At 37.4% G+C, this 27,068-nt stretch overlaps 1 protein-coding gene across 1 annotated transcript; it reads right to left on the bottom strand.

The window, feature by feature from the left end:
* Positions 1-220: 220 nt before the first annotated feature.
* LOC132552770 (von Willebrand factor A domain-containing protein 8-like) lies at positions 221-27,068 on the bottom strand. Its single transcript, XM_060216959.1, has 6 exons — positions 27,018-27,068; positions 23,067-23,316; positions 3,769-8,148; positions 2,960-3,289; positions 2,198-2,436; positions 221-832 (listed from the first exon to the last, which is right to left on the bottom strand). Exons 1-6 carry the CDS (start codon positions 27,066-27,068, stop codon positions 422-424), a joined length of 5,661 nt encoding a protein of 1,886 aa, XP_060072942.1. The 3' UTR covers positions 221-421.

Raw genomic sequence — 27,068 nt, 5'->3', positions numbered from 1 at the left:
TGATATATATAAGCATTAATATTACATGGCGAAAAACTGGATAAGAAGCAGATTACGTCGTGAAGCTTTATATATACAAACAACCCATTGAGTACACGATTACTTCTTGCCGGGGTGGAAAAGACACATGTTTCACACTATGTCCAAATAAAAAAGCACAAACATGTTAACAATAATAAAGACACAGTTTGTCCAACATACCACAATTAATCACATTTTATAGTTTAGTTATTTTGGGTTGTACATATGACTGTGAATATCCCTAATGTAACCGCTGTCAGTATAATTTATTTAATTTAAGTTTAAACACTTAATTTAAGATTAAAGAGAAATTAAGTTAATGAAATAAAATAATGACGACTACATGGTTCTACTGCCTTACGCCTACGTCTTTCACTTAGTTTACAGATGTCCAGTTAGTCTAACTTGAAGAGAGCATGGTAGATGTAAAAATCTGTTGTAAGATCTGTGGGAGATCCTTGGTGTCCAAGCAGATAAAGGCATGCCCTGACGGGAGATGTTTTATCAACTGGGAGGCCTGGTCTTCCAGAGATCCTATAAATATCGTGTAGGCGTTCACCTTATCATTGGAGCGAAGTATCTCTCCAAACTTTTTAGGTGAAATATTGTAACGATCAAAATTAGCGTCACTTAAGACTATAACAAAATGTTCATCGGCTTCCTCCTCGCTTAGACCTTTGATGGCGTGACGCGTGGCCTCTAAAGTGTTGTCACCACTCAGGCAAAACTGGGAGTGTGCATGCATCGTCTTAAGAACCACCAAGCGTTCCTTGTTGTTGGCTGGAACCTTATCAGGTTTCACTAATTGTACCTGGAAAAATTGTTGCGATTATCAAGAGTTGCTATATCTGCGACGGACTAATGTGCTGACAGATTACATAACGACTAGCATGTATCATGATTTTAAAGAGTGACAATATTCAACACAATAGGGTCCAATACGTGATATGTATACTATTGTTGAGAGATAATTTTAAGGTGAAAATATATTCGCTAAAACCCTGCATGAGTGGGCAGATGTTTTATCTCATCACGTCTCATCAGATGATCTCAGCCCATTTGTAATCGTGACACACGTCAACCCTTTCTTGGCTACAATGGTCAACGATCATTTGGTTTGATCATCAGGTGAAAAGGACCTACTATACTCCTAACAAAGTATCATACCTGCCTATCCCGACATAATTTCCTCCAATTTAAGTGGCGTAGATTTAACATTTCGTTCAGATTTTTAGAATGAAATATGATATTGATCTATCATTGATGCTAACAAGCATACTGTTCGAATCTTCTGCATCAAATACACAATAAGCTACTCTTTAAAGTCCGCAGGACATCTGTATGACGACCAAAGACGATAAAAAAAATGTCGGGCTTGAATGATGACGAAAGTGAGACCTCAACAATTTGATATGTGATTAGAAGATTAATTTGTTCTTTAACTGAATTCACAACAGGCTGAAATCATACGTATGAAAAAGTTGTGAACAATCACTTTGTGGAGTATAAGATGACAATTCAATTTCTAAATTTCTATGAGTTACAAGATTTTGTACAAGTACCTTAGTTTTTGTAGCATTTCTGAACGCTCGAAAACATACTTAGAGACATGGAATGTGTTGAAACGATCTATATCAACATTTTTCGTACATTTGGAAGTTACATATCTAACGAATGTACATAATCATCTACAGCCGAATGAGGGATGACGAAATACATGAGAACTAGAGATAATCCGTACTGAAAAAATACATATATATGCCCGTGAGAGGGTTCAGAATGTGGGCAAACCTCGATATTATCGAAGGTGAGGCCATGGAGAGGACAATGTAATTGTGATACAATATGTAAGCTGCGATCGACAAAATATATGTTATAAATCTAGCTGTCGCCAATCTCATCAAAGTTTTTCTATAAAAGCAACATGGTGACGATCATTCATCAAGAGGGACAAAATCGACATTTACAGAGGAAAATTTCATGATATTGAGCATGCATATCTTAATGATTCATATCATTCTTAAGAATGTCATTACCGATTCTGCTATTGAATTAATCAATATGAAATGTAACTATCATGAGGACAGTTATAACTACTGAATATGGCACTTTCTCTCTTAGTAGTAAGGTACAGTAGGAAAAGTCTATTGTAAAGATATCTTAAGATGACGCTTACCTTAAAGTCTTCTCCAGAATGTCCAAGAATGTCGTATTTAATTTTCTCGTCGTATCCATCCAAAGCCTCCATCATCATAAGCGTGGCCTCCATCTCGCGTTCCAAGCGGCCATCATAACCATTGAAACGGTACATACTCCCGGAAACGTCAACTACCAGGCGCATGCGTTTTGGTTTCTCTTGGGGTGTGCCCAGCTCGGGTTCCTTTTCTCCACGCCTCTTGTAAATGGATTTCTCACCTAAACCGATAAACTTCCATGTCTCAGAGAAAAACATAGCAATGCCTTTCTAGGATTTATTGAGGAAATTGTAAGGAAACGTATTTCAGTAGTAAATACGCTTTGAGCACGAAGATCTTACTAAATGCAGCGGACAGAGAAGACCTTTTTTGGTAGATGTGGCCCATATATGGTAAGAAAAATGTTAATTCGCGTTTAGAAACGAAATATTTTATTTTGATGATGAATGTATGATTCATGTCAGAATTATACAAGTTAAAAATGCGGAAATTAGTTCAATATGTACTTCGTGAGTTCATCTTTTAAATGCTCATAAATACAAGTTGATTGAGATGAACAATATTGCTACTAGGTTGTAATATCATATTTCCATGACGAGGGCAAGCATTTGCACGTTAGTGAAGACCTGTTCTGTGCGTTTCGGTGCGTTTAAAACTACTAGTTGCCATGAACTTTGCTTTTCCCAACGATAAATTGGAGGTGATGAAAATAATAATTTAGTTACTGGTGACTTAATGAGTACCTGTGATGCCTTCTATAAGCTTCGCGTCGTCCAAGTCGCCATAAGCTTGGTTTTTAAGCCACTGCCGTTCCTTGCCTTTGGCCTGAAGACTGTCCAGAATAACCCTTAAGGACTGGACCTGGCCCCGCACGTGGTTCAGGAAGTTGTTGTAAGTTTCTGCGTCATATTCGCTCATGTTGATCTCACGGAGTCTGTCTTTGAAAGCTTTCTGTGCCATCTCTCGTGCAGCCTGGCGGACCTCCTCTGGAACTGCATCTTTCTCCGCCTGTGGGACCTGGTATACTTTGTGGCCGGCGTCAAGTCTGTAAGGTCCACCTAAACCTCCAAGGCCTGTAGACATGTAGCATAAAATAAATCTGACAATCCCTCTACAATTCTGTTACCAAATAAAACTCATCTTCAATGCTGTACCAAACTATCATTTATAGCGTGTAACATCATAGAATATTCTTTATAAAAACTATTTTATAGACAACAACTACTAAATATGAACCAGGTCCGATGCCTTTTTCAAATTATTTGAAGGAAAGTCGAAAAAATATGTGAACAATATATCTAATCTTAAATATAAAAGGCAGAATGCGACGTAAACAGAACAATGCTACAAGCGAATTTGTCTCGTATGTACCAGATCACTTATATATAACCTATTTCAAATATAATTTCAGGAAGGGTCGGTGGTGCGAGATCAAGGTCACTTGAACTGCAATCTTTCCATTTTGAAACAATCTGCAATTGATGCAAGCAAACAATATCACCACTCTCACTCGTCAAATCTGGCATTCTTAATGTTTTGTATTGTTTCTCACCTGCAGTATTGCTACCACCTGTGCCTCCCGCCCACTGGTTACCGCCCACATGTGGAGCGTTGGTCTTATCAATCTTTCCGTGCTTAGGACCATCCGCTTTGCGACCACTTTCGCGTTCGTAGGTTATCTGAAGTTCTTTTCCATCCGTAAAACCAATCATGTTCTTCCACTCTTGCAGAGATCGCTCTAGATTTATGACAGCAGGTTCCCAAAGTCGCACACAACCTGACACGTCAACGGTGACTACGCCGTCATTACTAGTGGGGGCCATATGTAATGTGGAACTGGAAGAATGATAAATCCAAGAAGCGTAGGAAGAAACTCGTCCCGCTGCTGGAACTGGAATGTACCTCAGAGTGCGGTTACCTAGATCAGTGATCTCCAGAAAGCCACTGTTGTTACTCGGACGCTTACCGTCTGGGAACAACGACAAAGGAACTTTTGATGAAGGAAGGGCCTGCACAACCATACCACTTTCAGGAAGATAAACAATCGGATAGCGTGTTTCTGCGTCAGTCTGTTCTCCGTAAGGCGCCCGTAGTTTGCTCATTCGATCTATCATGCTGTCATCTTGCACTAACTCTCTTGGCGTCGAGTAAACCTCTGATGCATCACCATCTGGAAATCCAACCAGCACTGAAGCATATGTGTCTGGTGTCACAATGACACGGTTAACTGATGTTACGTCCTTTTTAATTGCACTTTTCAGAAGCTGTTCGCTCAGTGGCACAGTTGCCATATGGTCAACAACTGTCTCTTGTCCTTCCTCTTGCACCGACCTCAATATGAATTCATAATCGTCGGTGCACGTAATTAAGTTTTTGTTGTGGTTTTCAGTAGAAGTGACTAGCCATTGGTTAGGACTCACTTGATGTATAGATTCGACTGCGAATGGCAGAGACACGGAATGCGATACTGGACCTGTAATGGCCACCAATGTATCGCCACCAACTTTGTAAAAGATTAAGGTACCTTTACCATCAACAACTGGTGAGTGACACATGCGAAACTCGTTTTGTTTCTCCTTCTTCTGTTGGAAAGATGGAAATCGTCTCTTTTCAACTACTGTTTCCGGAAGATAAGGAGACCTGATCCGCCCGATTTCTCCTGATTCAAAATTGACAAGAAATACAGCGTTACTGACCTCCTCGTGCAGAATAATGGTATTGTCAAACGGGGCTGACTTCGGGGCAAGGTTGACCCTCGGTTGGTAAGATCCGGAAGTTGTTGGAAACAGATCGTACATATCAATATGTGTTACAGTGGATAACTTCGGGTTTAAAGAATACAAGGAAACAGGGTTTGAGGTAGCTATATGGATGACGTCCGTGTCTTTTTTTCCTTCGGATCGATTACCTTTCTTTGTAACCGCTACACCACTTATGATATTATTTTCGTGCACTGGAATCGTCCAAAAGGCATCCTGTTCTGTGAAAATACCAGCTCTGGCTTCTCGCTTCTCTAACACTGTCGCCTGAACAGCGACCTCTATCGGTCCACGAAACTGCACTTTAGACGACTCGACCGGTAGACTCATCATTGCAGTTTTGCGACGACCTTGTCCGCTCTGCATATCCCATTTCCCTGTGAGTCTGAACGACGGTAGCGGTAATTGCTTTGCCAAATTTACCACAGCCTCAGTTGCCCCGAACGGAATACCGTGCTTATGCATAGTTTGCACTATCGTATCTTTCAGCTCATTACTGTACGAATCAAAGTCAAACACGTTACGGACGACTGTTGTGAGTCCCTCGTCTGGGTATTTTTGTATATGTTTGACGATGTTGACAACTTCACGGGTAGAGTACGGATATGCTATCAATCCTTGGTCTGCCATATTACGGAGTTCTCCAAAAGCCTGAACCAGCTTTTTTAGTGTTGTTTCTGGTACATTTGGCCCGTACTGTCTGAGCATAGCTAGTTCGGATTCCATATCCGGGTTATCTATGGCATGACAACTGAATATATCACCCATCGACCCGAAGAAGTCGTTTCCTAAAAACGGAAATCCTGGTCTGTTCGCAAGAACAATCATCCTAAAGTCAGGATGGCATTTGATTATATTTTCCGAAGGAGGTATACTAGAATGAGGTGAAACTATCCGTCGACCGTCTGCAAGATGCATTTCCTTTGATTCCACCAAGGTTTTCAGTATACATGTTACATGAGTCGGTGCCTTGTCTGCCTCATCAACCACAAGGACGTTGCCCTGTTTAACGGCAGAAACAAGAGGAGAATCTTCGTACACGATAACTCCATCTTTGACAGTGGGCTGTAGAGTGAGGGTCTGAACGGTTGTGTCTCTGTGAAGTTGAAGGTACTCACGGGGACGATTGAGCAAGTATAGGAAACGATCCACGATCTTATTTTTACCGACACCTTGATTGCCAACTAGCAACAAGTTCTCGCCCAGTGAGAAGTCCTTCAGCATGTCCTCCATAACACCCAAATGCTGAGGGTTATCGTAGAACAATACATCCGGGACTTTGGTCTTGTTGTTTGGATTAAACAACGGGACTGTCGTATGCCCAATACGTAACATTCCGTTGTTAACTTCACTAGTAATCGACTGATCAAGCGTCAAACTGTCAGTTTGGACGTTTTTAATTGGCTTAATGCCTTCATTCTCCATTGATTGATGGAGGCCTGCCTTAGGTAGCTGTGGCAGAAACCTAGCCAGACATGCTTTTTCAACGATCCCGTACAAATCTTTGGATGGAAATTGCGCTACTCTCTTCGCCACGCGAATCAGTTGTCTGGTTGATAATGATGATGCTATAGAGGCCATTGCTGGGTCAGTAGATGTCCGTAATTTGTGTACAAAGCTTATCAGGGAATTCATGTCTGGAGAGTTTTTGACCACTTTATGGATGACCTCTAACTCCTCTGCCTTTGACAGAGGACGTAGGTTATGAAACAAGAACATCGTTAGTAATTCCGGTGTCATCCATTGCTGCTTAGTGCTACCCGCAACAGGAGGCTCTGACAAAGCAATCATCCGGAAAGACGGGTGGATAGGCAGTATTCCTTTTTCTGACATTTGCTCATCGGTCAAATTCAGTTCTTTCTTCATTTCTTGGTATCGGTCATGCCTAAGTAAACGCGATCCGTCAAGCAGCTGAAGGTCTCGGTCGTGTATTAATCTGTGAAGAATGGAGAACGACCCCTGATTTATCCGATGAACACCGTCAAGAACTGCCAGACTGCCTTCTATGGCAGCGGTAACAAGGGGTGATAGACGCCAGGACGTGTCACCATTTGGTAACGTGATTCGCTGCTGCAGAAGATCGCGTGACGTCATGTCCTGATAGAGCATTATGGGTTCGATACGATAGCCTAATAAGGAGGCCAGCTCACCTACTAGTGCACTTTTCCCGCTGCCCTTCGGGCCGACGATACACAAGTCTTTACATGTGTGACTCATCATGAGCTCAGCTAGGAGAGATTCGTGATATTTTGTCGTCACAAACTGATGTTCTCCTACATTATGGTTTTGAGCAAATAAACCGTTGTTTACTGTCAAAGGAAACCGTTCATTGAGCACGACCTGAGAAGAACCATCATCTTTTTGTTTGATTGAAGTGATCTTTAGATGTTTCTGTTTTTTGGCGTCCATTAATTCAAACTTTTGTAAAATTCTTTCAACAGCTACCTTTCCATCCTTACCAAGCATTGTGTTGTATGGATACAGTATCTGTAGCAACGCTTGTGAGGACATTATAGGAACAGAATCCAGGATCCGTATAATGTTGACTAGATTAGAAATGGGAAAATCAGGTAAACCTAATGAAGATGATTCCTTTGTAATGATCGCTGTGGCGAAGGATAGCATCTGTGAAAGACGTTGTGGCGGGACATTCTTCATATCTGTCTGTAATGAATCAAGCAGTTCTTTGAAAGGCGGAGAGGTGATGTCACGTGACTGGAATCTGGACCTAAGAGGGGGATCCAAGGGGTTACCTTGATACCTGGGAACAGGATGTCCTAACGCAAGCACACGGAAGTTCTCACTAACACGAACAAGTTTAAGTTGATCAAGTTCCGCCTGAGTATGGTCAGTCAAAAGTTTGTCATATCTGTCCGCCGCCATGAGAAAGCGACCGTCATCCAGTTGCATTTCACGATTTTCCAACAAATTGTTCAGGATGGGCAGAACGTTCCTCTCTGCTTTTTCTATACCCTCTAATATGAGAATGCGCCCTTCCAAAGCCGCTCTCACCGCACACTGGTCCAGATAGAAGGCCGTCCCTGACCTGATTTCGCGTCTCTGTTTGAGGTCGCTCTCTGTCGTATCTCTTGATAACGATATGTATTCTCCCTCGCGTTTTGTCAGCTCTAGATACATCATAGCGATCTGTCGACGCAAGGGACCCGGAGGACCTACAACGAATAACAAAAGCGATAATCATAATGAAACATGCAACTTATGTCGTCGATAAATCAGAGGACGCTTACTCTTCCGCAACACCTGGTCTAATTTTCCATGTAATTTATCAAGAGTCTCAGTGTAAATCTTTTGTTCATGTTCTGCCTTCGTTTTATGGAATATGGTTTTGAATTATGATTATGCTGTCATGTTGGTATTTTCTTGACGTTTTGTTTTATCGACATCGACATAAGGATATACCACGCAGTCATAGCTAATAACAACTGTGAGTATACCATACAAGTATGCGGTAATTCATCATTATCAAAACACATTTAATTTGCGCGTTTAAATTTTGTGAGTACATATTTATAAAACTCATTAGCAGAAACGTAAAAATAAAAGATGTCAGTATATATTCATTAAAGAAAAATGTGATTCATATTGCGCATATGGGAATATGAAGAAGACAGTGTGGAAAAGCAAAGACGGACAAAAAAAGAGATAAAGCAGGCAAAATTATGAATGATAAGAGAGCAGGACAGATTATATTAAAACACAAATATCATATTCGCTTCTACAAGATAAATCGAGATGTCGCTTCCTGCAACACAAACAAATCACACATAATACTACAAAAATAAATCTACGTTTCTCTTCCTACTAATGAAGAGTTCATTCTCATCTTCACACTATAAGTCCGATCACTCGTCTCTAAAACATCAATCGAGGTTTCTTTTCAACAGATCATACTCGTATCTACAACATCATAGACTAACATCTCGCTTAAAGCTAAATAAGATCAAACTCGCCAATACAGTGAAAGTGACCGTCTCTCTTTCTACGACAACATATATATCTTAAACAACATTAACAGCATAGATGGCGCTCCTCTAATGCAACGTAAAGGATGGTCTTGCTCTCCTCAACAACATAAAGCGATATTTCATTCTCACCTTCATCACAGACGGATAGTTTCACGGCGTAAATATAAAGAGAACTCTATTTCTTTATCAACACCAACAGGCATGCTTTTGCCTTCCTAATCAACAGTATTGGGGGAGGTCTATAAGTGACAGAGGCGCTTGAAAAATAATTACAATAAATACGTGAAGACAAAAACATTATAAACAGAAGATTGTCTTATGTGATAAACAAATGATGAAACACTGGCAAGAAAACGGACAGTAACAATTCCAAAACAGTCATTAGAAGAAGAACACGGAAATAACAATTGGTTTGCATATTTGATAAAACGAAGACGTTTATTTGTGGTAATGCGTGGCGCGAGACAGACGATAACATTTGTACTCACACAGACATAGTAAACCTATACAAATCTTTAATTGGTCTGGCGGTTCACCATACTGTCCATTTCTCGCCTGGACATTGATTTCCGGCCGATGACTTACAACTATTCTGTGCCAAGATCTGACGTTGCGGACAGAGATACCTATACACTATCTTAAATTTACAGAAAAAAATACACATAATTCAAACTAAAACAAGTTCGAAAGAAGGAAAAAGTATTAGTCAAAGGGAGAGAGAGGGGGCACCTGCTGAATAATTTGCGACATGAAGGAGAGTCGGAAAGACTAAAGGAGACAAACGATAAGAAAAGTCAAGTTGTTAATGGTCGATTTAACCATTAATTACTGCAAACAGCATTCAAGTTAATTCCCATCAGAAAACGTTTACTTGTATGGTTTTTAGTTCCTTGCTTTCAGATATTACGAACAAATTACCAATATCGAAACAGGGCGTACAGTACAGTGTTTGGAAATAGAGTAGCGGATAAATGGGTCGAAAGGAAATCATTCTCTGGTGGTGGTCGATTTGAAACCACAATAAGGGATCTAAAACTTATATCACATTGTCTATATTGATGTTAGACCTATGGTTGAAAGGAGTAAATATCGATATTGGAATTAAAGCATATCGATGTTAGACCAACGGTAGAGTCTAAAACACACTCGGTACAGTGTTTATATCGATCTTAGACCATTCGTAGAGGAAGGCCTACGGAACCGAGTCTATATCGATGTTAGACCAACGGTAGAGTCTAAAACACGCTCGGTACAGTGTTTATATCGATCTTAGACCATTAGTAGAGGAAGGCCTACGGAACCGAGTCTATATCGATGTTAGACCAACGGTAGAGTCTAAAACACGCTCGGTACAGTGTTTATATCGATCTTAGACCATTAGTAAAGGAAGGCTACGGAAGCGAGGCTATATCGATGCCAGACCTTCAGTGCGGTATCTACATAATGTATATCGATATCAGTCCTGCAGAACAATATCAATATCGATGTTATACTAACATTACAGCGTCTATGTCGACCTTAGACCTACAATACATTGTCTATTTCGATATTGTTACCTTGTTAATAAAGATGTATGACATACAGAACAGCGTCTATATCGATGTTAGACTCACAGCACAGAAATAGTCTATATCAGTGATACTCCTCGGATCTACGGTAAACAGCTTATATCGATATTCGACCCACAGTACTTGTAGGCCAACGGTAGAGTCTATATCAATTTTGTACCTCGGACCTAAAGTGCAGTGTGTATAACGATATCAGACCTACAGTACAATGTGTATAACGATGTCAGACCAACAGTACGTTGTGTATAACGATGTCACACCTAGAGTAGTGTCTATGTCGATGTCAGACCTACAGCACATTGTGTATAACGATATCAGACCTAGAGTAGTGTCTATGTCGATGTCAGACATACAGCACATTGTGTATAACGATATCAGACCTACAGTACATTGTGTATAACGATATCAGACCTAGAGTTGTGTCTATGTCGATGTCAGACCTACAGTGAATTGTGTATAACGATGTCACACCTACAACACATTGTGTATAACGATGTCACACCTACAACACATTGTGTATAACGATGTCACACCTACAGTACATTGTCTATATCGATGTCAGACCAACAGTACATTGTGTATAACGATATCAGACCTAGAGTAGTGTCTATGTCGATGTCACACCTACAATACATTGTGTATAACGATGTCACACCTACAGTACATTGTGTATAACGATGTCACGCCTACAGTACATTGTGTATAACGATGTCAGACCTAAAGTACAGTGTGTATAACGATGTCAGACCTTCAGTATATTGTGTATAACGATGTCACACCTACAGTACATTGTGTATAACGATGTCAGACCTTCAGTACATTGTGTATAACGATGTCAGACCTACAGTACAGTATATATCAATGTCAGATCTACAGTACAGTACAGTTGGTCAGCTGAATCCTTCATCGTTATGCTTTCATTGAAGTGGTACATGTTTACTTGTTTACTGTTCACTGGAGTTACTCTGATAATGAAGTTCTGACTCAGTTATCAGATGTTGTGAATAAATCCAACTGACAGTTCGTATCCAGGAAAACAGAAATGAATCCTTTCCTGGAATGAATCTGACAGTAGAATCAGTGTCAGTCGTGTGTTTGTGTCAGTAGAGCTGAAGCACAACACGCTCGGTGACTGTGAAGATTCATGGACTTCCGTTCTGTTTAGTGCTTCATCAACAAGATTACAGAATGATAACTATGGCAGTAATAGAACAATTACCAGCACTCGGCCACTGAACAACTTCTCTGTGTCTGTTGATATTGGTATCAATAAAGGATACATTGCCTGTAATCAAGCTCATTGGATGAATTCTAAGCTGTATATATATTAGGTACTTTCTCTTTGGGCTCAATTTTCAAAATAATACTCTTAAATCTCCGATCTCAAAAATAAGCCTTTTCTGAAAATAAGCATGATGTTGTTTGCATAAATAAACATGCATTGCTTATTGTTAGAGAAAATAAGCGGCGTCCTGATTTCGAATATTAAGGTATTTCGTGGACGCTTGATTTCGCGCATTACTTAATAAACTACTTGTACTGATTTGTTTGAACAGTCTGTGGTATTGACTCTGTGGTTTAAAAGTACTCAGGAAAGCAAAAGAAAATTAGGTCTACATAGAATTCAGTGAATTAAAATAGTTTTTGTCATTATTCCTCAGATGATGTACCTTTCAAAAACTATCCAAATATGTTAGACCTCTGTGTGTCTGACGGAAATGCATTAAGATTTAGCATATTCTGTATTGATGAGTAGGAAACAACAAGGCCACGATTCTGCATAAAATCAATCATCTGGTGGTTTTCAAATATCTCAAACCATTCTTGTATGTAAGGGGTATCAGATCTTCCCTCTAAATTTTGGTATATGTATTTGACACCGTCAACATTCGAGATATACAAATGAAAATTTGAATTTTTGGTTTAGACTATGCTAGCATGCTGAATTGGCTAGGGTTATAACTCAAAATACAGGTATGACTCCATAATAAAGGTATGAATAGCTAACACACAACATGTAGGTGTCAATCATTGGTTTTGTGTTTAGGGATGATGTTTTAGACAAAGTAAACACACAACATGTAGGTGTCAATCATTGTTTTGTGTTTAGGGATGATGTTTTAGACAAAGTTAACACACAACATGTAGGTGTCAATCATTGGTTTTGTGTTTAGGGATGATGTTTTAGACAAAGTTAACACACAACATGTAGGTGTCAATCATTGGTTTTGTGTTTAGGGATGATGTTTTAGACATAGTTAACACACAACATGTAGGTGTCAATCATTGGTTTTGTGTTTAGGGATGATGTTTTAGACAAAATTAACACACAACATGTAGTTGTCAATCATTGGTTTTGTGTTTAGGGATGATGTTTTAGACATAGTTAACACACAACATGTAGGTGTCAATCATTGGTTTTGTGTTTAGGGATGATGTGATAGACAAAGTTAACACACAACATGTAGGTGTCAATCATTGGTTTTGTGTTCAGGGATGATGTGTTAGACAAAGTTAACACACAACATGTAGGTGTCAATCATTGGTTTTGTGTTTAGGGATAATGTGTTAGACATAGTTAACACATAATATTTAGATATAAATCCTTGGTTTTGTGTTTAGGGATGATGTTTTAGACAAAGTTAACAAACAAGATGTAGGTATAAATTCTTGGTTTTGTGTTTAGGGATGATGTTTTAGACAAAGTTAACAAACAAGATGTAGGTGTAAATTCTTGGTTTTGTGTTTTGGGATGCAGTGTTAGACATAGTTAACACATAATATTTAGATATAAGTCCTTGGTTTTGTGTTTAGGGATGATGTGTTAGACGAAGTTAACACACAAGATGTAGGTATAAATTCTTGGTTTTGTGTTTAGGGATGATGTGTTTGACGAAGTTAACAAACAAGATGTAGGTGTAAATTCTTGGTTTTGTGTTTAGGGATGATGTTTTTGGACATAGTTAACACATAATATTTAGATATAAATCCTTGGTTTTGTGTTTAGGGATGATGTGTTAGATAGGTATAAATTCTTGGTTTTGTGTTTAGGGATGATGCATTAGACAAAGTTAACAAACAAGATGTAGGTGTAAATTCTTGGTTTTGTGTTTAGGGATGATGTTTTTGGACATAGTTAACACATAATATTTAGATATAAATCCTTGGTTTTGTGTTTAGGGATGATGTGTTAGACGAAGTTAACACACAAGATGTAGGTATAAATTCTTGGTTTTGTGTTTAGGGATGATGTGTTTGACGAAGTTAACACACAAGATGTAGGTATAAATCCTTGGTTTTGTGTTTAGGGATGATGTGTTAGACGAAGTTAACACACAAGATGTAGGTATAAATTCTTGGTTTTGTGTTTAGGGATGATGTTTTAGACAAAGTTAACAAACAAGATGTAGGTGTAAATTCTTGGTTTTGTGTTTTGGGATGCAGTGTTAGACATAGTTAACACATAATATTTAGATATAAATCATTGGTTTTGTGTTCAGGGATGATGTGATAGACAAAGTTAACACACAAGATGTAGGTGTAAATTCTTGGTTTTGTGTTTAGGGATGATGTGTTAGACGAAGTTAACACACAAGATGTAGATGTAAATTCTTGGGTTTTGTGTTTTGGGATGTAGTGTGTCATATCATTTATATGACTTTCTACACCAAAAGATGTATTTTCAAATCAAAATTACAAAAAAAAAATTAAAAAATAAAAGAGAAAAAAAATAAAGATTAGAGACAGCAAGAACTCATCGACTGGCAACACAATGGAAATGTACCATCACATACGCCGCATAACAAACCGCCTTGCCATACACGCATTGCCAATGACTACCTAAGTCCTCTGCATGCAATGTCCTCGAGGATGCAGATTGGAATTTTCCAATTCCACTAGGTCAAATATTGATTTCAATTTGAGACATTTCAGCAGCTAGCCTTAGGTATGTAGAATGCTGCATCTACAACATCCAAAATATGGCTTGCGGATGCCAGGTACAGGCGTCACTCCAATTAAAGATTCAGCTCATATACATATAATACGCCTTCCTTATGTCACTTGTATATATACACACTCATACTACAGACATAACAGTATTATCAGGTCCTTGTGTGCATGTATAGTTTTGAAAAAATACATATTTCGTTTCTTATAAACTCCAATAACAAAAACATATGTTACTAGGTCCCTGTGTATATGTATAATGTAAGAGATCAATACAAAATGGACCCGAATCACATTGACATTAAAACTCCAGGATCAGTTATGCAATGGAGAAACCAAAATGGTAGGTGTAGAATGCAATATTCACTAGGAGAGCTTATTTTAGGATCGCAATCAAATTACAAACATGTACCATGCCCTCGCCTGAATGGCTGTCTCCAAATTGGAAATTATTCCTCCATCTGTCTTAACAATGTTGTTAGGCAAGAAGTATTCTGTATTAAGAAATCGGATTTCAGAATCTTTAATGATGTTTTCACAATGAAGGGTTTAAAATCCATATATCAATATTTCTAAAAATAAACTAGATCTACGGAATTGTGATGTTCCCTCTGATAGAAAGTCAGAAAACAGAAATGAGATGTTAACTCATAGTGAAACATATCAATCCTATGTTGTCTGAGTGTCTATCAGAGAGAACATCTCAATCCTATGTTGTCTGACTGTCTATCAGAGAGAACATCTCAATCCTATGTTGTCTGACTGTCTATCAGAGGGAACATCTCAATCCTATGTTGTCTGACTGTCTATCAGAGGGAACATCTCAATCCTATGTTGTCTGAATACCAATCTGAGGGAACATCTCAATCCTATGTTGTCTGACTGTCTATCAGAGGGAACATCTCAATCCTACGTTGTCTGAATATCAATCAGAGGGAACATCTCAATCCTATCTTGTCTGACTGTCTATCAGAGGGAACATCATAAATCCTATGTCGTCTGACTGTCTATCAGAGGGAACATCTCAATCATATGTTGTGTAAATATCAATCAGAGAGAACATCTCAATCATATGTTGTGTAAATATCAATCAGAGGGAACATCTCAATCCTATGTTGTGTAAATATCAATCAGAGGGAACATCTCAATCCTATGTTGTCTGAATATCAATCAGAGGGAACATCTCAATCCTATGTTGTCTGACTGTCTATCAGAGGGAACATCATCAATCCTATGTTGTCTGACTGTCTATCAGAGGGAACATCTCAATCCTATGTTGTCTGACTGTCTATCAGAGGGAACATCTCAATCCTATGTTGTCTGACTGTCTATCAGAGGGAACATCTCAATCCTATGTTGTCTGACTGTCTGTAAGAGGGAACATCTCAATCCTATGTTGTCTGACTGTCTGTAAGAGGGAACATCTCAATCCTATGTTGTCTGACTGTCTGTAAGAGGGAACATCTCAATCCTATGTTGTCTGACTGTCTATCACAGGGAACATCTCAATCCTATGTTGTCTGACTGTCTATCATAGTGAAACATATCAATCCTATGTTGTCTGAGTGTCTATCAGAGGGAACATCTCAATCCTATGTTGTCTGAGTGTCTATCAGGGGGAACATCTCAATCCTATGTTGTCTGACTGTCTATCAGAGAGAACATCTCAATCCTATGTTGTCTGTATATCAATCAGAGGGAACATCTCCATCCTATGTTGTCTGAATACCAATCTGAGGGAACATCTCAATCCTATGTTGTCTGACTGTCTATCAGAGGAAACATCTCAATCCTATGTTGTCTGAATATCAATCAGAGTGAACATCTCAATCCTTTAATGTCTGACTGTCTATCAGAGGGAACATCTCAATCCTATGTTGTCTGACTGTCTGTAAGAGGGAACATCTCAATCCTATGTTGTCTGAGTGTCTATCAGAGGGAACATCTCAATCCTATCTTGTCTGACTGTCTATCAGAGGGAACATCTCAATCCTATGTTGTCTGACTGTCTATCAGAGGGAACATCTCAATCCTATGTTGTCTGACTGTCTATCAGAGGGAACATCTCAATCCTATGTTGTCTGTATATCATTCAGAGGGAAAATCTCAATCCTTTGTTGTCTGACTGTCTATCAGAGAGAACATCTCAATCCTATGTTGTCTGAATATCAATCAGAGGGAACATCTCAATCCTATGTTGTGTAAATATCAATCAGAGGGAACATCTCAATCCTATGTTGTCTGAATATCAATCAGAGAGAACATCTCAATCCTATGTTGTCTGAATATCAATCAGAGGGAACATCTCAATCCTATGTTGTCTGAATATCAATCAGAGGGAACATCTCAATCCTTTGTTGTGTAAATATCAATCAGAGGGAACATCTCAATCTTATGTTGTCTGTCTATCAGAGGGAACATCTCAATCCTATGTTGTCTATCAGAGGGAATATCTCAATCCTATGTTGTCTGACTGTCTATCAGAGGGAATATCTCAATACTATGTTTCACTTTAGACAGACTATATGGGATTGAATGATTTGACATTTGACACAACAATTATACCATGTAGGACAGAGTGTTTCCCTCTCAACATACAGACAATTACAACATGTAGGACTGAGTGTTTCCCTCTTACATACAGACAATTATAACATGTAGGACTGAGTGCTTCCCTCTTAACATACAGACAATTATAACATGTAGGACAGAGGACTTCCCTCTTAACATACAGACAATTATAACAAGTAGGACTGAGTGCTTCCCTCTTAACAGACAGACAATTATAACATGTAGGACTGAGTGCTTCCCTCTTAACATACAGACAATTATAACAAGTAGGACTGAGTGCTTCCCTCTTAACATACAGACAATTATAACATGTAGGACTGAGTGTTTCCCTCTTAACATACAGACAATTATAACATGTAGGACTGAGTGTTTCCCTCCTAACATACAGACAATTATAACATGTAGGACAGAGGACTTCCCTCTTAACATACAGACAATTATAACATGTAGGACTGAGTGTTTCCCTCTTAACATACAGACAATTATAACATGTAGGACGGAGTGTTTCCCTCTTAACATACAGACAATTATAACATGTAGGACGGAGTGTTTCCCTCTTAACATACAGACAATTATAACATGTAGGACGGAGTGTTTCCCTCTTAACATACAGACAATTATAACATGTAGGACTGAGTACTTCCCTCTTAACATACAGACAATTATAACATGTAGGACAGAGGACTTCCCTCTTAACATACAGAAAATTATAACATGTAGGACTGAGTGTTTCCCTCTTAACATACAGACAATTATAACATGTAGGACTGAGTACTTCCCTCTTAACATACAGACAATTATAACATGTAGGACTGAGTACTTCCCTCTTAACATACAGACAATTACAACATGTAGGACTGAGTACTTCCCTCTTAACAGACAGACAATTATAACATGTAGGACTGAGTGTTTCCCTCTTAACATACAGACAATTATAACATTTAGGACGGAGTGCTTCCCTCTTAACATACAGACAATTATAACATGTAGGACGGAGTGTTTCCCTCTTAACATACAGACAATTATAACAAGTAGGACTGAGTGCTTCCCTCTTAACAGACAGACAATTATAACATGTAGGACTGAGTACTTCCCTCTTAACATACAGACAATTATAACATGTAGGACTGAGTACTTCCCTCTTAACATACAGACAATTACAACATGTAGGACTGAGTACTTCCCTCTTAACATACAGACAATTATAACATGTAGGACTGAGTGTTTCCCTCTTAACATACAGACAATTATAACATGTAGGACGGAGTGTTTCCCTCTTAACATACAGACAATTATAACAAGTAGGACGGAGTGTTTCCCTCTTAACATACAGACAATTATAACATGTAGGACTGAGTGCTTCCCTCTTAACATACAGACAATTATAACATGTAGGACTGAGTGCTTCCCTCTTAACAGACAGACAATTATAACATGTAGGACTGAGTGCTTCCCTCTTAACATACAGACAATTATAACATGTAGGACTGAGTGTTTCCCTCTTAACATACAGACAATTATAACATGTAGGACTGAGTGTTTCCCTCTTAACATACAGACAATTATAACATGTAGGACTGAGTGTTTCCCTCTTAACATACAGACAATTATAACATGTAGGACTGAGTGTTTCCCTCTTAACATACAGACAATTATAACATGTAGGACGGAGTACTTCCCTCTTAACATACAGACAATTATAACATGTAGGACGGAGTACTTCCCTCTTAACATACAGACAATTATAACATGTAGGACTGAGTGTTTCCCTCTTAACATACAGACAATTACAACATGTAGGACTGAGTGTTTCCCTCTTAACATACAGACAAGTATAACATGTAGGACTGAGTACTTCCCTCTTAACAGACAGACAATTATAACATGTAGGACTGAGTGTTTCCCTCTTAACATACAGACAATTATAACATGTAGGACGGAGTGTTTCCCTCTTAACATACAGACAATTATAACATGTAGGACTGAGTACTTCCCTCTTAACATACAGACAATTATAACATGTAGGACTGAGTGTTTCCCTCTTAACATACAGACAATTATAACATGTAGGACGGAGTGTTTCCCTCTTAACATACAGACAATTATAACATGTAGGACGGAGTGTTTCCCTCTTAACATACAGACAATTATAACATGTAGGACAGAGTGTTTCCCTCCTAACATACAGACAATTATAACATGTAGGACTGAGTACTTCCCTCTTAACATACAGACAATTATAACATGTAGGACTGAGTGTTTCCCTCTTAACATACAGACAATTACAACATGTAGGACTGAGTGTTTCCCTCTTAACATACAGACAATTATAACATGTAGGACGGAGTGTTTCCCTCTTAACATACAGACAATTACAACATGTAGGACTGAGTGTTTCCCTCTTAACATACAGACAATTATAACATGTAGGACTGAGTACTTCCCTCTTAACATACAGACAATTACAACATGTAGGACTGAGTGTTTCCCTCTTAACATACAGACAATTATAACATGTAGGACTGAGTACTTCCCTCTTAACATACAGACAATTACAACATGTAGGACTGAGTGTTTCCCTCTTAACATACAGACAATTATAACATGTAGGACAGAGGACTTCCCTCTTAACATACAGACAATTATAACATGTAGGACTGAGTGTTTCCCTCTTAACATACAGACAATTATAACATGTAGGACTGAGTACTTCCCTCTTAACATACAGACAATTATAACATGTAGGACTGAGTGTTTCCCTCTTAACATACAGACAATTATAACATGTATGACTGAGTACTTCCCTCTTAACATACAGACAATTATAACATGTAGGACTGAGTACTTCCCTCTTAACATACAGACAATTATAACATGTAGGACGGAGTGTTTCCCTCTTAACATACAGACAATTATAACATGTAGGACTGAGTACTTCCCTCTTAACATACAGACAATTATAACATGTAGGACTGAGTGTTTCCCTCTTAACATACAGACAATTATAACATGTAGGACTGAGTACTTCCCTCTTAACATACAGACAATTATAACATGTAGGACGGAGTGTTTCCCTCTTAACATACAGACAATTATAACATGTAGGACTGAGTACTTCCCTCTTAACGTACAGACAATTATAACATGTAGGACGGAGTGTTTCCCTCTTAACATACAGACAATTATAACATGTAGGACGGAGTGTTTCCCTCTTAACATACAGACAATTATAACATGTAGGACTGACAGACTCACTGGTATAGATAGTTAAACCTTATAAGACTGACAGATTATAGAATGTCACACCTTTTCAGACAGAGGTTTTATACTTCTTTTGGTTGGTACACGTAAAATCTTGTCACACTAGAAGTTTTACTGGCAGAAGAGATCCAGCAGAGTTTTAGGACTCACACGCAGCACTGTATGACCCCTACCACATATAACTCCTTACTAGTTGACTTTTTTTATTTTTACCCTTTGCTGCTCTTTTTCTTTTATTTACACTTACACGTTATATCCAAGTAGAGAATGATCCATCCAGTATCTCTCAAACAAACTGATAATAAACTGAAAGATGAAAACCTTCTTTCGATCAGTCCAAAAACGGTCATTGCTCAACACAGGACCTTAGTAATCTTTCAAATAAAATACTGTCATATTCAAAATCAAAGATGTCTGCTTGTCATCTGTTTTGATTTTCTGATAAGTAACGAAAAACACACCACTAGGAACCTACATTTAGATTTGAGATTGATCCAATACTTCTCAATAATACGGGTATATCAAACTATAACAGTCAAATTCATTATGGCTGCCTGTCGGCCATTTTGTTTTTTTCTAATCAAGCAGTCTTAAATGGCCAGTGCACTGCCAAAGACAAAAGGGAACCTACGTATGAAATCTGAGCATGATCCATCCAGTTCCTGTCAAGAAATAGCTATCACAAAGTAAAACAAGTAAATAGTCAAAATCCAAGATGGCTACCAGTCAACTATATTGTTTTATGACTCAGTCTCAATGTAAAGAAGTACGACAGGTAGGGATGAAGGAGAACATAAATATGAAATATGGAAAAGAAAGATTTATCCAGTACTTCTCAAGAAATAGTAACAACAACCTTCATGTAAAACTGACAAATTCAAAGATGGATGCATCTGCAAAAACATAAGCATGTTCAGCAGTATAAAATTGACACTACTCTTTGCTTTGTGGTTGATTAGAAATAATCAGATTGCTTTTCTGGGTTTTCTCTCAATTTACCTTTATGATATAATAAAAATCATTTGTTTTTTTAATACAAACTTTGATCAATGACACTATCTACAGAAATAAGAAATTAGTCTAAACATGTATCAACATGGTGTCCATTAAAAAAGAAGATGCAAGGTTGGATAACATGAAAATATCATTGGTTTAGTCATATTAACTGATAATCAAACAACAACATAAACTAATGATGTAAAACAATATCAAGTATGTAAATTATTGGTTGGCAGATTGTTTGATTGGTTAGTTGGTTGGTGTGTTGTTGGTTGGTTGGTTTTTTAATTGGTTAGTTGGTTGGTGTGTTGTTGGTTGGTTGGTTTTTTAATTGGTTAGTTGGTTGGTGTGTTGTTTGTTGGTTGGTTTTTTAATTGGTTAGTTGGTTGGTGTGTTGTTGGTTGGTTGGTTTTTTAATTGGTTAGTTGGTTGGTGTGTTGTTGGTTGGTTGGTTTTTTAATTGGTTAGTTGGTTGGTGGGTTGTTTGTTGGTTGGTTTTTTAATTGGTTAGTTGGTTGGTGTGTTGTTGGTTGGTTGGGTTTTTAATTGGTTAGTTGGTTGGTGTGTTGTTTGTTGGTTGGTTTTTTAATTGGTTAGTTGGTTGGTGTGTTGTTTGTTGGTTGGTTTTTTAATTGGTTAGTTGGTTGGTGTGTTGTTGGTTGGTTGGTTTTTTAATTGGTTAGTTGGTTGGTGTGTGTTGTTGGTTGGTTGGTTTTTTAATTGGTTAGTTGGTTGGTGGGTTGTTTGTTGGTTGGTTTTTTAATTGGTTAGTTGGTTGGTGTGTTGTTGGTTGGTTGGTTTTTTAATTGGTTAGTTGGTTGGTGGGTTGTTTGTTGGTTGGTTTTTTAATTGGTTAGTTGGTTGGTGTGTTGTTTGTTGGTTGGTTGGTTTTTTAATTGGTTAGTTGGTTGGTGTGTTGTTTGTTGGTTGGTTTTTTAATTGGTTAGTTGGTTGGTGTGTTGTTGGTTGGTTGGTTTTTTAATTGGTTAGTTGGTTGGTGTGTTGTTGGTTGGTTGGTTTTTTAATTGGTTAGTTGGTTGGTGGGTTGTTTGTTGGTTGGTTTTTTAATTGGTTAGTTGGTTGGTTGATTGTTGTTTGGTTTGTTTGTTGGTTGGTTACAGATTTTACCTAACCATGGCTTCCTATCCCTAGGTATTGTCGCACAGACATACGTCAGTGTTCTGTATTGTGGTCAGAAACGGATTGTTTAAAGTCCCATCTAACAGGTTCATCATTGGTGTATAAAGTGTATTTGTACACATAGACATACATGTGCTTCATTTGTTTTGTGTCAAACACTATGTACACAACCAATATAGTGAAAATTAACTGTAACTCTTACAACAATCCAAGGGACATAATCCCTGTTGTCCAGAGCATCAAGACAAGATGAATAACATTTCAGCATCATTTACTGATGTAGAGTATCTTATCAAACACATACTGAGTTAGTCTTTCATATCATATATAGAATTAAGTATGTGATGTTTAATTATTTGCTGGCTGTTTCACCAAACAATTGCGGGAGGTAAATTTAATCCAAGCATTCTCATCAAGACACGTGATCTGTAAGAGCTAGATGTTTAAAAGAAGGTGTGTTTTCAAATATCTACTTATAAGATAGCAGAATAATTGGGCAACATTTGTCTAACTTTTTGAAAGATTAGGGAACAATTATTTTGTATTGTGACTGAGAATTTTTGTCTAAACACCTGTTTATCTATGAATCAGCATAGGTTGTCAATATATATCACCCACCAATGAGGAAGACATCTTGGCCAATAGCATCCTTCTGCATGATCCATCGGAGGTGTCGCAGCACTGACTGAGGTGGATTCTCAGGCAAATACTTCACTGGGATCAGTTCAGGTGCACGCCCCGCCCTTAGAGGCAAAGTTATGTCCCCGATACTGACCACGCCCTCTTTGGTAGCACTGTCAGAACACCAGCGAATGGCAAGTAAGGCGTCTTTACTAGCGTAGCCATCATGGAGGATCGTCTGGAGCACCTGAAAATTACAGTTGATATTAACATCAGGTCCTTTCAGCTGATTATATCTATGATCTGATATTGGTAATGGTCAGATGTGAAAAGGTACACTTGATCAAATGGGTTTTCCCAGAGTACTCTTGTTTCCACCTACAGTAAAGCCTTTAACACTTAAATACAAAGAATGATAAGTACTATGATTGCAGCTGTTGCAAAATGCAGCGGTAGATAAAATTAATACATACATACATATAATTTTATACATTTATCACATGATTGCCTTGTTATTCAGTGAACATACCCATGTAATATTTCTGTATATCACACATGTTTCATATAATACATTGCAAGATCAGGTTTGAATAAGGATATGATGTCACACACTAACAGAATGCATTGGTGGCATAAGATTTAGAGCAGAACATTGAAAAATAGTTAGAAGTGATTGAAAGAATGAATTGAAGATGACTATTCTTTTCAATATCTGTCTAAATTGATCATGTTTAAAAGGATTATGTACAGGTATACAGTAAGCAAACATATTCACTTCAAAAATGAGTAAAACAAGGAAATATCTCAATTGAACTAATTAAATTGCTGACCTCCATCACTGCCTTTTACAATGAACAACAGATTCTAGAGCCTTAATACATCCAGTTATGGAATCTAACTACAGTTAACTGCAACGGTCAAATTTTAAATTAGAATTATTTTTCCAATGAGACAGTCATACAAATCAAATATAGTGGTGACAAAGTTGATAATCAGTCACACATATTTCCAATTAAAACTAAGTACTTATGGTATTAAATAGATTGTTGTTTTTTTATTTTATTCTTTATAAAAATTGTAAAATTTATTACCAGTACAGGATCATTTGAGATTTCTTATATTGGACTCAAATATTCAATAATAATGATACAATAAATAAACTGATCCTGACAACAGTTAAAATTTCTTTTCAATTTCAGACTTATAATTATATGAGATCTTGATTTTCTGTTTGTTTATCTAAACTGTAACTTTTTTTAGGTTGTTGTTCCATATTTTGACTACGTGCAGACTACTTTACAATGCTGCAGAAACAGATGTCTTGAATTGCTTCTGATACTGTTTATTTCATAGCTGCTATCAGATAAAGTAAGAAAATTTGAAAAATGATGTAATGCACTGATTTATGTTATCATCATATATAATAGGTTCATTACATCAGGCAACATATCAGCGACACTCTTTCTTTAGGTACATAATATACAGCTTGATATACACCGGGGTCAATATATAGAACACTGGGGTCAATATATAGAACACTGTCAGTTACAGGTATATCAATGATCTGTATACCTCATGGTAGGTGTGTAAGTGAATACGTCTATACCAAGTAACAGAGATATAGAGACATAGATATTATATGCATTTTATATACAGATATTACTTGTCTTGAACTATAAGACACCTATGTTACCGTTCTCAAGAAATCTGAGATGTTGTGTACTTTTCTATACAGGTATGCTGAAACAACACAAATCTCTCTAACTGCTACAGTGCCTTGCAGTGATTTTTGGGACTCAGATATTACCGGGTAGGGTCCTTGACTCCTGCTTTTCTTATGGGACCCGCCTATATATCTTAGTACTGGAACTCATCAAAATCTTTGAAACAGTGTTCTGGAAATGCCTTAAAGATCCTACAAATTACTGCCTATATTCTCCCTTTCCCATCACCATCATACTTCAAGAATGTATTTTCTAATTCTAAACTTTTCTATGTTTTCTACATTTTCTAAGTACTAAAACTTACCTGGGTCAATAAATATACATTTTGGATAAATATTAAACAAGTGATATACCGACTATTTCACAGCTAAATTAGAAAGTGCTATCCTTCAGAATCTTTTAGCATATACATATTTACATATACTTATATACCTTGAACCCAGTTCACTTTTTATCAATGTGTAGATCAGGGTAAGAATGAGGTTTAGATCACACTGACACATACATACACACCATAAAGCAGGTAGAGAGTAAGAATATTAATTAACGCTAATTGCTGCCCCCAATGGCAGGATTTTAAGAGGCAACTTAATATGGAATGTTTCTTCTGGATGAAACTCACTTTTGGCTTATGAGCTGAGCGTCAGGCAAAAGGAAGAAGGCTCATAAGATCAGTCCCCATGTCATTTACATATTACAGTCATGCTATGTGCTCTAAAATTGCTGATTGTGGCCCATCACTCTAAACTCTCCACCATATTCTTTGTCAGTATAGCGTGATGGAATGGGTTAACATGTTACATTTTGTATGTCCTAGTTATATGATTTCAGTATGATTACACTATTAAAGTGTCCATCAGAGACCCCTTTGTGTTGAAATCTAATTTTGTTCACAAAAATGTTGTTGATGAGGAATGACAACCACTGTGTAAAATATGTAAGATAAAGTTACTCCATAACAAATACAGCAAATTAAAAAATTTAGAAAAAAATAAATGATATGAACATCATTAAAACAGCAGTGAGTTCAGTGAACAGCATGTATCATATCACTAGACCAATTCACCAAACATTTTTTTTTTATTTCATATAACTAGCTTTCAGGTTTAATGGACAATGTGATATCAAATTTCAATTTATGTATTGCATTTATACTGTAACAATTTTTCTAGTCTGGTGGAGAGGATCATAAGGACCTGTATCGGAAAATAAGTTAAACTATGTCAGAAGCCTAGAACAAGAAGATTTTCCACAGAGGAAATGTTTAAACTCTTGCTTTTATTAACCTCTACATGAACAATGCAATTGTTGATAACTAACTAAAGTTGTGCAACATTTATTATAGAAAAAACTACCAGCATAAAGTAACATCTTCATGTAACATATGATCATCACAACATTTTCCTACAACTAAAAATATGTCAGCTGTCTATATACTGAGGTGCCCTTACAAAGCTTTCCTGAGACTAGAGAGTTTGCAAATTTAAAATTACAGACTTGATAGAGTTACTTTCATTCCCATATGTGTTACTTTTTTCTCTCTCTCTATTCTATGTTCCTTTTTATTTTCAGTATTATTTTTTTGTGATAGTCCGAAAGTCAGAAGCAATATTTGACTAACTCTTGATATATTCTTGTTGAACCTGACCCTTGAAAAATTAGACTAGAGGAGAAAACAACATAAAATAGAGTTAATCTAAAATTCAATATTCATTTTGTAATAAGCAAATGCAATTAGTAAAATATAAAGATGCAACTATATATACTGTATTATACTGTATTATATGTCCCTGGTCGGACAACAGAATATTGCCTATTATCTCTGAGATGAAAATATAGGAAAGCAGTCGAAAATCACTTACAACCAATTAATAATTATACACAATTTAACCATTATATGTACATCAACCCGAAATTAACCTTGTTACTTTTAATTTGCTTTAAATACATGTAGATTAAAAGCCTTGTTTTAGCGTGATATATCTGCCGGTTTCGGTAATTAGTAACAGTACACATATATGCAGGGAATTACAAGTTCTACATTCTTTCAAGGCTTTGCCGTTTTGATATAAATGTTGAACTATTATAGCATCAAGATGAATAAACAAGAAAGAAAAGATGTAACTTGACATTTCCACTGTTATTAAGTGCCTTAGCAGTATACAGGTGTCCTAGTCAGTTACGTAAACAAATGTCTTTTGTATGAAATGTGTCATTCATATACCTTTAACCGGCGTATTGAGCGATCGACGCTCATCCTGGCTAAACGGAACAT

This window comes from Ylistrum balloti, unplaced genomic scaffold, assembly GCF_031769215.1.
Source record: "Ylistrum balloti isolate Yb309-2 unplaced genomic scaffold, AGI_CSIRO_Ybal_v1 Utg370278, whole genome shotgun sequence".
Lineage (NCBI taxonomy): Eukaryota > Metazoa > Mollusca > Bivalvia > Pectinida > Pectinidae > Ylistrum > Ylistrum balloti.
This window is presented reverse-complemented; position numbering and strand designations above follow the sequence as displayed.